Consider the following 12102-nt stretch of genomic DNA (forward strand, 5'->3'; position numbering starts at 1 on the left):
AGTCTTGTTAAAAAAAAAAAAAAAAAAAAAATCACTGGACCAAAAATGAGCGAGTATTTCATCTCTGTGCAGCTGCGAGATTGCAGATGTGGCCGCTGATGTCAAGTCCCTGAAGTATATCAAGCCTAAGCCATCAGGCAGCATGTGAAATACTAACGTACAGCCGAGAGGTGTGGGGTAGAAACAAGATCATCTCTGACCACTAAACTCATCTTTAGATCCCCCTTTTTTTTGGAAGAATGTCCCGGATGAGACTGTTCCAGAGACTGAAGTTCTGAGCACCTAGAACGACAGATGTTAGGTGTCTGCAAATGAGTGTTTACTGAGCATCGGGAAGGAGAGGGAAGGAGAAGTAGTTCATGCTCCAAGGATCTTACAATCTAAATGAGGCAAACAATAGAGTGAAAGCACCCAAGAGCCCCAGGCGCCAGGCAGGAGGCCAAGCCAGGAGAGGCAGAGGGGGTTTGCATGAGTGCTCCTTTATCTGGATGGAGAAGGATTGGCTGGGCAGAAAAGCCAGCTCCGGCTGACGGAGCTGAATGGAAGGGATGGGCATCGTCACTCAGAAGGGAGCTGAGACACCGAGGCCTTGCAGCCGGGTGCAGACAACACCCACCCTTGGCAAACCCCCAATGCATGTATGCATGCATCCACATGCTTCTGGCAGCTCCCCACAGCTCCCGCCTGGGAGCCATGCTGCCAGAGTGCACTCTGGGAAGGTGCCAGCTGCTGAATGGGTGGTGGCAGCTGGACTAAAGCATGGGACAAGCTGCAGCCCGCTGCCAGACGGCAACAAAACCCTTTCTCCGCTTCACAATGCTAGAACAACTCAGCTGGCAGAGGTGGGGGGCTCCGCTGCCTTGGATCTTAGGTGAGTCAGCAAAGCACCCTGTGCCTCAGTCTTCCCATCTGTCAAGTGGAGCCAAAAGCACCTCCTCTCTCCAACCTGCCACATGCCTCAGCTATTTTGATGGGAAAGACCCCAGCCGAGATGAGTTTGGGTGCTCTTGTACTTGACCACAACCACACCAATTCCACACCCAGAGCTGAGGGATCCCCAGTCACTGGGTATAGGGGAGACCAAAATCTAGACCAAGCTGTGGGATAGCCTCTTCTTTTGATGCGTCGGAAAAATAGCAAGTCATTACTCTTTTTTTTTAAGTATGCAATAGGTTTATTCATTAACACGTGGCTTTTTGAAACACATTCTGAATTTTTCTACTTGTGTTTGGTTTGGGGTCTTTTCTGGAGAGCTTGGTTTTGGCACATTGCTTTAGTAAACTTATTATTTTTAATTAGGAAACCAGTGAATGGAATCTCTCTTGCTAAGACTGAGTTCTTCTAAACAGCTATAAATACGGGAACGACGCAGCACGTTCAAAAACTATGATTAGGTTCTTGCTGGGTTCTTAATTATCTGCTTTTGGGGGTCAGAGTGTCAGACTATTGTTCACAGTCAGAGGTGCAAGAAACTTGCCCCCTTTTTTTTTTAAAAAAAAGGAAGCTGAAATTCTGACATGGTCACAGGACTCCAGAAGATGGAGCTTTCAGGGGGGAAAAAACCCCTCCCAGATCTCACAAGTGGATGCATGTGGCTGAATATGGATCTATGCTTCAGTCACTGGTGGGACCATCGTTAGTGCAGGGGTGGCCAAGCAGTCTAGACACAGCAACCAGCAGCTCTGCATAGGCAGATTTACTCTGATGAGCAAATCATCCAGCCCAGAGCTCCTGGAGGCTGCAGCCAGTGATGCTAAGGGATCTCCGCACTAGGCTGCAGTCACAGGAGTTGGCTGCAGAAATGACTGCAGTATGGACAAGAGAGGCCAGCTAAAGGGTCCAGACGGCTCCGACGGAAGCGACAGGGGATGCAGAATAAGAGAGGAAAGAAACGTTCCCTCCAAAGACTTGGAAGAGGCAGGAGTAAACTCAAGGCATCCAGAAACAGCGGGGGAAGCCCTCACAGTGGGTCCTTTTCTGGCTGCAGCAAGCCCTGCTGAAGGGTCCAGACAGCCCTGCTCAGTCCCCACCCCAGCCCTGAGGTGTTCCCCATGTGCTGTTTCTCTGCTGGAGCAGTAAAGGTGAAAAGGCTCCCCTTCCCCTCACCCCCACGTGCATGCCGTGTCAGCCCTCGCTTCGCCCCGGCTCCATTGTCCCCATTGAGTTGCACAGCCCCACTTGAGCCGTGCACAAAGCCCTGCTCGTGCGGGGGGGGTTTGCTGACTCGGCTAATCCCCTAATCCGCCAAAGGTAAAACGGTCAGGTAATAACAGGCACGAAACAAAGGGGAGAGGGAACAAAGCACTGGGCGGCCTGTTTCTGATGACTCCAATATAGCGGCAGAGTCGGGATTCCAGCTCTAATCCTCTCCTCCTGGTCCAACAGGCCGTCCCGCTGCGCCCTGAGCGGCTGGCCTCTGGCTCCGTTTAAAGGGGCAAACTGAGCTTTCCGGCCTAGCAGGGCTGTTACGAAAAGGCTGCGAGAGCAGTCAGAGGCTCAGCTGGTGGAAACGGATGGAGCGATGCCAGTGTCCATCAGCGGAGGGGCTGACTTTACCCCATTAAAGAGCTTCTATTGAGAGTTAGGCACGGCCCCAAAATGTGATTTCAAACTAGAGAGGTAAGAAACTGCAGCCCACTTTATCCCTCCGAGTGCAGGCAATGACTAGGACTTCTCCTGGGGGTGAAGGTAACAGGTAAAAGGAAGTCTACAGGTCCTGAACCCTGTGCTTACCCCTTATTCAGGCTTGATTTTCCATCACCTGGTGCTGAGCTGCAGGCCCTGGCACCTTCCCAAGTCCATCCCTGTGCAGCCTCAAGCCAATCAGCACCAGAGTCCGATTTGCACGCACCACTGGTGCACGGCTGCACCAACACGGGTTTGCCGCCAGCACAGCATGAAGGGCCACAAACCATGAACCCCCTCACAGCACCGTGTGACCACCCTGGTTTCTCCTTCAGTCTCCAGCCCCTTCCACCCATGCAGACTGTCGCCCACCCTGAGGCTTGCAAGATACAGTCAGCTTCCCACACGTGTGTAAGACTAGCAGATGTGTGCGCTGGAACACGGATGAGAAGCACATGTCAGATCCAGACCCCGTAGCAAGTGCCAAAGAAGCTTTAAAGCCTCCCTGGTTGCAATGAGTGAAGGAAGGAGACTCCCTCAGGGAATGCCTATGGCTCAATATTAGTGTCTTACCAATTAAAACCAGCCTCCTGTCATCCTCAGGGAGCAGTTTCCTGAAGACTGACTGAGCACAGACCTCAGGATCTGACCTCCTAGGATACAGTCAAGTGCCGAACATGATCGTGGGGACATACGCAGATCCCTTGTAGATGGTCAGACATCCATGGGAAAGAGGAGGGGTTATGGCCTGCATAGTCCAGTCAACCACCATGCCAACAGCAGCTATTTCTTACACAGAAGTGCTCAATGAAGCGCTTTCCAAACAAGGGCAGTATCATTACCCATTGTGCAGATGGGGAAACTGAGGCACAGGGTGGAAGAATGATGTGCCTGTGGTCACCCAGATGGGGAGTGGCAAAGCCAGGAATAAATCCTGTGAGGCCACAAGTTCCCACAGCAAGGCTGAGTGACCTCTCTCTAGAGCCATGTTACTGATACAGTCTTATTTTGTCGTGCAGGCCCCCCAGTAAACGTCAGCTGCAACATTTTCATCAACAGCTTTGGTTCGATTGCCGAAACGACGATGGTAAGTAAATGCAGCATTCCTGGCTTTTATTATGCTAAAGTGGACTGTTGCTCTCTTTTCCTAGGGTAGACCTCAGATGGGAATAAATTAATAGCTCCAACTTACAAACCTTGAGGCATTTCACTGTTCAAAGACTATGATCCTGCATGCGTCTGCACATAAAAATAGATTTCAAGAGCTGATGTTCTCAATTGTAGAATACACGGAATTGAGGGAAGATGTAAAATGTGCTCCATTTACCTCTTGCTTAAGATCTGACTAAGGCCCAAAGTTCAGAGATGCATCCAAACTTTCAAGGTCATTTAGAGGTGGGATTTTCAAATGAGCCCATTGTAGAGCAAAGGGATCAGAGTTAAGTACCGATCCAGTTTGCACCCTGAGGCTGGGGAAGGTCTTCAGATCCGGATTCTCTTTGGAGCCCGAATCTGCAGGGGGAAACTGAACAGTCACGTGATCAAAACCAACATACGCCAGCACAAGCCCTCTTCATCAGGAAATAAATGAACATTGCTAATAGCTGCATCTAATTTGTAAGGAGCTAGGAGGTGTCCATTGCACAGAAAAGGAGATAATAGCTGTCAGATGGAGCAATGAAAGGTCAATTGTGATATAATCAGCAAAAAGCAACCCAAGGCTCTGTAGGTACAATGCCTTCCTGATGTGTTAATTAAAAGATCATCCAGAAACATCTGCAGAGGCTTCCTCAGCCTGACAAAGGGTTTTTAAACCCGAAAGCTTGCTAAAAAAAAAAAAATGGTTTTCCAACTATTTAAGTTGGTCTAATAAAAGATATCAGATTCACTCAAAGAACTTTGTCCATCCAGAAATATGAGGTTCAACTGTTTTTGTAATGGTCTCTCTGGAAAGATGTGGGATGAAATGTGCATAAATCCAACTCCGGTACTTTGTCCTACACGTTAAGAACAGGATTCGATAAATACTTCAGGAAATCAAGTCCTCAGCTGCATGGCAGGACAGAGCAAAGCCCAGAAACACCTGTCGCTGTATCATGATGTTCCTAAACCCCTTGCATGTTTGCAGTCATGTGCAGGTACAGCAGAATAAATGACAACTGCATTGAATTTTTGTCTTTGTTCACGAACTGGAGTGTGGGACCCTTATGAACACATGGCCTCAACACAGAGCATCACTGGGTGCTGCGTGCAATCAGGAATTCATTAAATAGATCCTCCTCTGAAAAAGTATTAGACTGCACAGGAGATGGGGCTGGTCTATTGAGCTCTCTGTGTGTTATAGAGAAAGATGATATTATATAGCTGGTCTATATTGCTTCCTAAGGCATATCATAAACCATACATTAAAATGCAAAGGCAGAAATCCCAAATGAACTGGGGTGACACAAACAAGCACATCTTAAGCTAGCCTAACAAGGAGAAACATGTGGCAGACTTCAGAAGCATATTGCAGGTATTAGCTATATTTTGCAGGACGCATCATCTTGGATTCTCCCCTCCAAAAAAAAGGATTCCCATTCCTGCTTGGAAAGAACTGTATTTTTTTCTGTGAGTGCCTATGTGAGCGAAGGCAGCAGATGTCAATTCTGCTTCAACAGACGCTGCGAAACAAAAGCATAGCTCTTGGGAGCAGCCACTGGGACTCACCAGTGCCCTGGCATTTTGGATTGAGCGCTGAAAAGCTGACCACCTAGCAACTGTTTATAGCAATGTGACAGAAGAGCCAGACTGAATGAAGGAGAGACAATGTCAAGAGGTTGTAGCTTGGCTTTGTGGCAAATCGGAATGAAAAAATGAAAAAGAAATTCAAAATTCCCTGCAAAGAAAAAATTGGGGGTGGTGGGTGGGGGGGAAAATGGTCTCAGGTCAGCTGAAACATTTTTGTTCCAGGGTCCACTTTTTATTTTTGGCATCATCATTTCAAAATGATTGGGACTGAAACATCCTGTTGGAATATCTTCCCCCCTTATTCTCTTCCAAGATATTGTTCCAGCGAAAGCAACCCCACTTGGGGAAGCATTTCAGATTTAACAGAACCTTATATTTCAATGGAAGATTGCTGCACCAAGGTTTCATAAACCAGCTGGATTCAAAACAACTACAAGAAACTTGCTCTCTCTAGAGTAAGTAGAAGAACCAGGCCTACAACTCAAGATGCACTACTCACTTGCAAAGCAGCAGTGCAGAATACGTGACTCTCTCATGTCTCCAGAGGCTGGTCATGTATAGGCTGGCATCAGCTATTGCTGGAGCTGATGACATTTTTCTATTTTAATGTAACAACATGTTAAACTTTAAAAAAATAAAAAGAATTTCCCAAGAAAATATTTCCTTTCAGTTCAATCCCAGTTTTCAGTGGGGATAAAAAAAAGGTACCAGACCAAGCAACTGCTCCGAGTTAGTGGACTTTTGGTGGAAAAGTAGAAGCACAAACTTTCAGCCTTGAAAGTCGTGGATTTAAATAGCAAAAACAGAATTAGTTAGGGTAACATCATCAAGCGTACTTCACTGGTGCAGTGAGAGGAAGTACATGGTTCAAGGGATGCTGCGACTCAAGCCTGGTCTTCAGACTACAAAAGGCCCCAGATTTGTACACTTCAGATGCTCCATTTCTACACCAAATTGTACAAAGTAGTTCCCTAGCACCCGAATCATGGGTCTTTCCATTGCTGCGGGTATTTTTATTTGTATTTCTATATACAAATATACTTGCATTGGGACTCTTAGTTGATGTACAAGACACGGCTGTTGACTTATAAAGAGTCTGGTGTGGGGCCAATAAGACCACCGATGAAGGAATACTTCATAGCTTTGAGCTCCATAGCATCAGGAAGAAAACAAGAGCATGAGAAATAAAGAAGTTGGGAAACTTGAGTTCACATCCATTAAGGAACAGGTGGTGAGGGGAGAAAAAGATGGGAGCAGTCCGAGGGAATCTGTAGGAGCTCCCAAAAAGCAAGGCGAAGAGTGAAGAACTGCGAGATCTAGAAGCAAAGAGGGAAAATTCACATGTGAAATGAGCTCCCATAGGCAGGGCCAGGGAAGAGGCAGTCCTTCAAGATCAGCAGATGCCAACAGCTCTCACTGCTGCACGGGACGAAAAACGAAGGCAACACAGGCCTGGACCGGGCCCGATATGTCCATAGGTGACTGAGATGAGCAGGACAGGTCAAGGCTCTTACGGCGTTATCCACCCTGTGTTTAATCCAGCCCAAAGATAAGAAAAGAAGCCGCTACCAGGAACGTATTGAGCTAAACATGCACTTAAAGTCAGGAAACATTAGAGGGCACAAAGAGCAGGACAGATGGATGGATGAGTCTAGCTGGCCTCTTTCTGTCCTGAAATATTACTATGGTAATACATTCAACAGCAGGTGGGTTCCATATTTAACATAAATATGAGAAGCATCCTTTCCTGCAACTGATTTTATTAGCAACTCGGGCAGTTCTCTTTTGGCTTGCACACCGAGGAACGGAAATAAAAAGTTTCAAATCTCGTACAAACTAAAAATAGCAGCTGAAATCCATGGGTGCCGGGTCTCTCTACAGAGGTGGAGTGGGTTTACCAGCAGGTAATAAATGAGAATTGAAAAGAAAGATCACGCGCTGACATTTTGGGATTCTAATTCTCAGCGGTGCTTTTTTGCATACGTATTTGTCAGCTGCTTAAAAGGCATTTCATACTGAATTCATCCCATTTGAAAAGGGCAAACCAAACGTGACCTTATAAACCAGCTGCAACACAACCACACTCGCCGAACAAGTATCTAATAAGGACACGAGAAGCTGGAGGCTCTATCTGTCCAACTGTAAAATACTTGTTTGAAGCCATCTGTACATAAGCCATCCAATCGGATAATGAATCCCGCCTGGAAATGGACTTCCAACAACACGCTAAACCTCACGAGCTCCAATCCAGCAAGAATCAAACAGCTGATAAAACCTTGCAGGGAAAATATGGCTCCTGAGCCTGTCCTTCATCCAAAGCCGAGTCACATAAGGAACAGCAAGCACAGTGGGGAGGGAAACTGGAAAAAAAATAAAAAGTGTTTTCTCTCGGCTTCTTGGCATTTGCTGTTTCGAGGCCTGTAACATTTTCCAATTCGCAAAAAAAAAAAAACATATCCCAAAATGGGACTTTAGATGTAAAGTACATGAACAATAAAAAAGGCAAAATGCAAGTATGCCTTTTGACAACACTTAAATTCTAATTTGGAAATAAAAAATAATATCAAGAAAGGCAAATTTCTCATTTGGAACACAGTACCATTTCTGATTGGCTGGGGAAGGGAAATTCAAAGGGTTTAATCTGCCTTATATCCTACAGTGATGTGCAAAGCACCCACATGCCAGTGGTCGCCCAATTTCCCCGTGAATATTTTGTCCAACTAGAGGTATGAGGTGGAGTGACCAGAGTAGAGATATCTCTTCAAATAATACTCTGCATTTCCCCCCCCCTGAAGTTTCAGTTAATTTTTCTCATCGGGAACATCTGTTCAGCTCTGTATGTATGCAGGGGGTTCCCCCCGGAAAGATATTACACCATTCTGCAGCAGGGATTTTACTAGAAGAATAATTTGCTAATGTAGCTTAAGGAACAAAGAAGCCCTCCCAGCCACACGTGGAACGGCGCTGAGGTCTTCCTGTGACCTGACACACTTTCCCCTTCCCTGTGCTTGCAAAATCACCCTTGCTTCCACCTAGCTTTGGACTCACCAGCTCCAACACTGCTCCCCACGGCTCCCTCACCCCTCAGTTGCAGTAGGATGAGACTAACGCTCTGCAACCTGCAGTGGCATTCAGGACCCATGGGGCCTCCATGCATTCCCCCTCCTCTGACGTGGTGAGAATATACCCCCGTTACCTGCACTGCTACATAAAACCTCGATAGCTTGCAATGGAGGAAAAGGCCATCAGTGCTGGCCGTAGGATGGGAGACCCCACATCACCCTAGGTCCAGGGATTGCAAGTCCTGAGAGTTTCCAGCTCCAGGAAGGGCAAGGCTTCTCCTCTGGGTCCCAGCCAGGGACTCTGCATTTAGCAGCAGGAAGGGGCATTTTTTCCTCGCCATCCCCTTGCCCTGGGTTGTGCCCTACCTTCCCTGCAGGGGTGGTCTCGGTGCTTACATAGCTTCTCTCAGCCTCCGTCTCCAAAGCCTCTCCCAACGCAGCCAGGGCTCTGCCTACCTGCTGCCTAACCTGCACTCACTCACAGCACCTGCTTCCTCCTGGAGGGCTTGTTCACAGCTGGGGAAGGTAATAAGGCTTTACATTAACCCTCTCCAGATCATCACCCTGCTGGGTGTAGATACCCCATCACTGGGAAGTAGAGCAGAGCAAAGTTAAGCCTCTCCTCCCATTCTCCCAGCAAATGAGTGACAGACCTGGGTAAAGCACTGGATTCATTACCCATGGCCTCCATTGCTTTCCTAGACCAAGACAGACAGTCAACAATGCACCTGTAGCATTAAAGAGAAGCACCCTTCAGTCCCATGCACCATCCTCAAACTGAAAACAAATCTTCTAGGTCTTCTTCTTTCCAGGGAATAAACAGGGAGTCAAATAAAGACCTATTTTTGGTGAACTGAACAGTTTTAAGCTGGCTTGAGTGTAGTCTTCCTCCACACTGACCTCTCCTTTCCTCTCCCTCCCCTCATAGAGATGTCAGCAGGGCTTTGTATATTCTCCTTGGTCATTTATTCTCTGGCTGCTTGGGCCTCCCAGACCCAGCAAAGACAGATCACATATGCCACTGTGCTATTCAGGCTTACCAGGGGGCAAACTTCAGACCCTTGTAGTTAAATAAGGATGTTTGAAGCTGAGAGCAGCCCCTAGTCATGACTTGAAAATTATAGTCCCGTCCCTGGTGAGGGGATAAATGGTGGCTGTAGGTCATTACCTGCCTGTCTACATTAGCGCTGAGGTCCTTTGTCAGCATCTGATTTTCCTAAGCTCGCAAGTCAAAGTCTTTTGTGAGTGTTGCAAACCTCCTGATCCAACCACAGTCTTCACTCAGGCCAAGACATGGGAAACAAATGTCTTTAGAGGTGCTGAGAGACGATCTTGTCAGTGGATGAATTGATTCCCATCCTCCTTGCCCTCAGCAGCACTCACCATGAGATGCAGTGGTGGGCCAGTACCAATGGGAAAATGCACCTGCATCGCTAGACCTCTCGCTTCTGGAGTGCGGTGTTTTCTGGGAATGGTAGAGGATGCTACAGGCCATCTCTTCAGCCGTGCTGGGTACCCCAGACACATCCCCGCTTCTCCTGCATGCTCTTCATTGGCTTCCCAAAAACCCTGAACAACCTCAAGATCTCAGTCCTGGTTTTAAAGGCTTTTGAAAGACCACGCCAGGTCCCTCAAGACCACTTACCTGCCCAGATTAAAGACTATGTTCAGTTCCTTAAACCACCTTGGCACAAGGGGACTTTTCACAATGAGGACAAGGAGACAAGCTCCACAAAGGTTGTGTTATCAGCTCTCCCAGGAACTCAGGACCATTGCAAACCTCCTCAGCTGTGAGGCACATTTTTTGGCCTTGGCTTCTCCAGTATCATGCTAGAGGGAGGTGTGCCTGCCCTGATATGCAGAAACCCTCCCAAAACACTCCCCTGCATGCGGTTCGCAGTAAGGAAGAAGAGAAACAATCCTGCAATAGATGTTTGTCGCATTGCTGAATGCATGGCTGGAAGGCGCTCAGACACGGTGGCGATGAGCACAGTGTAAGACCCTAATCAGGAGAGAGCACAGCAGGGGGATCATGCAAACTCTTGGGGTGGTGTGAGCTCTGCACAACCTGTCCAAAGCAGATTATGTCCCATGAGACAAAGTTCATCCTCATTTGACCCTTGGTCAGGGTCTCACATGGGGAAGGACAGTGCTGCCCACACACCCATCTGCTCCTCCTCTACCAAAGCTGCAATGGCAGACTTGCTCCCACCCGGCTCTTTCCTCCCGTTTCCTTTCTAGCTGGCAACTCTTGCAGCCGAAGCCAGGAATTTACTCCTGATTTTGAGTAACACAAGCCCCCGTGGTGGAAATCAGTCACTTTTCTACCCTCGCCATGTGCCATCAGGCTGAGCACGCTCTGGGCAGCGACCACTGAAGTTTCTTCCAAACATGGATTTGATTTGTGTCGTACATGAAACCAACGCCTAGATGGAGCTGACCTGCTCGTGTTCAGCTGGTTTGCAGCTGAATAAGCAAAACAGCTTTTTGCTTTCTGCCTATTAGGACAATTACATTGATTTCCCCTGACTGCAACCACCACTGATCTTTACAAACAGGGAGAGAAAGAAATCAATGCACGCAGCGTGTTCAGGTAGTGGCTGGGTGCCGTGGAAAGGGCTGTTTGTGCTCTCTCTCCTTTTCATCTCTCCCTCTTTCTTTTTCTCCTTGCAGATCTGTACGATGGGTTAGTCCTGCGCAGGGGCCCTCATTATTAGATGTCCACAGTTACTCAGTTTTCTCAAGACACGTTACCTTGGGGAGAGAGAGGTGGATAATGAAGTGACAAAGATCCACTAGTGCCTGTGAAGGTGACATTTGGATCTCAGCAGAAGGAGAGGGTGGGGGAAAGGAGCCGGGTTTTGTTTTATTTTCCATGCTCTAAAGTCCATTTCCTTTAACTTCAAGTTGTTGGTCCATTTGCTGTTGTCAAAATTATTAAGGTCACTCACAGCTCCTAGGCTCAGATACTGCAGATGGGATTTAGCGCCTTAAAACTGATTTCTAGGGGACGTTATGTAATGGACTGTCCTCACCAAAAGTGCAGGGCACCCAAAACACGATCGACTAACCCTCCTTCTGCAAGTCGGGGTTTGCACGGTGGTGGAAGCCAATTCCCCCACGCCCATTTGGTTCGTTTCATCTTGTCTCTGGGACAAGAGGTCGTATATTTGGATTTTGATCAGCACGGAGCTCACGCAGCACTGCAGGCTGGGATGTCTCGCGGGCAGATGCTGCGCTGCCAGTGCCACCCTGGTCTCCTCTTCCTGGTACGTTGCGGTGGGAACTGACAGTCAGTCCTGATGGCAGAGTCAGGAATAACCCAGCAGAGCCGGTGATCGTTGTCTCGCGGAAAGGAAACAAACCAACCAGACCCTAAATCATCCACGTTGTGCCTTCAATACTGATGAGTGCAGAACGGCTGCTGCACAGTCAGTTCATTGCCAGCGTCTGACTCACTGCTTCATAAAACGCTTCAGGCTAGCTCAAGAAGGAGAGGCACTAAATAAAACCATGACCCTGGTACTAACAATTAACTTGGTCAAGGGCAGTGAAATTGGTTTATGACACGATGCTCTGCCAGCTGCCAAGAGACTTGGACAATGCAAATGAAGTCAGGGACTCAATGCGTCCATCACCCACATGGGAGTCAGTGCTCATTTCTTTCTCTGTCTTTCTCCCATCC

General features: G+C 47.8%; 1 protein-coding gene across 3 annotated transcripts in view; it reads left to right on the forward strand.

The window, feature by feature from the left end:
• Positions 1 to 12102, forward strand: part of GLRA1 (glycine receptor alpha 1) — a 29570-nt gene that overhangs the window by 5506 nt on the left and 11962 nt on the right. For all 3 annotated transcript variants that reach the window (XM_019506470.1, XM_019506471.1, XM_019506472.1), the window contains exon 2: positions 3645 to 3712. In XM_019506470.1, coding sequence (XP_019362015.1) covers positions 3645 to 3712 — 68 coding nt within the window. The remainder of the gene's footprint in view (positions 1 to 3644; positions 3713 to 12102) is intronic.

This window comes from Gavialis gangeticus, unplaced genomic scaffold (genome assembly GCF_001723915.1).
Source record: "Gavialis gangeticus isolate Ggan-Ray unplaced genomic scaffold, GavGan_comp1, whole genome shotgun sequence".
Lineage (NCBI taxonomy): Eukaryota > Metazoa > Chordata > Crocodylia > Gavialidae > Gavialis > Gavialis gangeticus.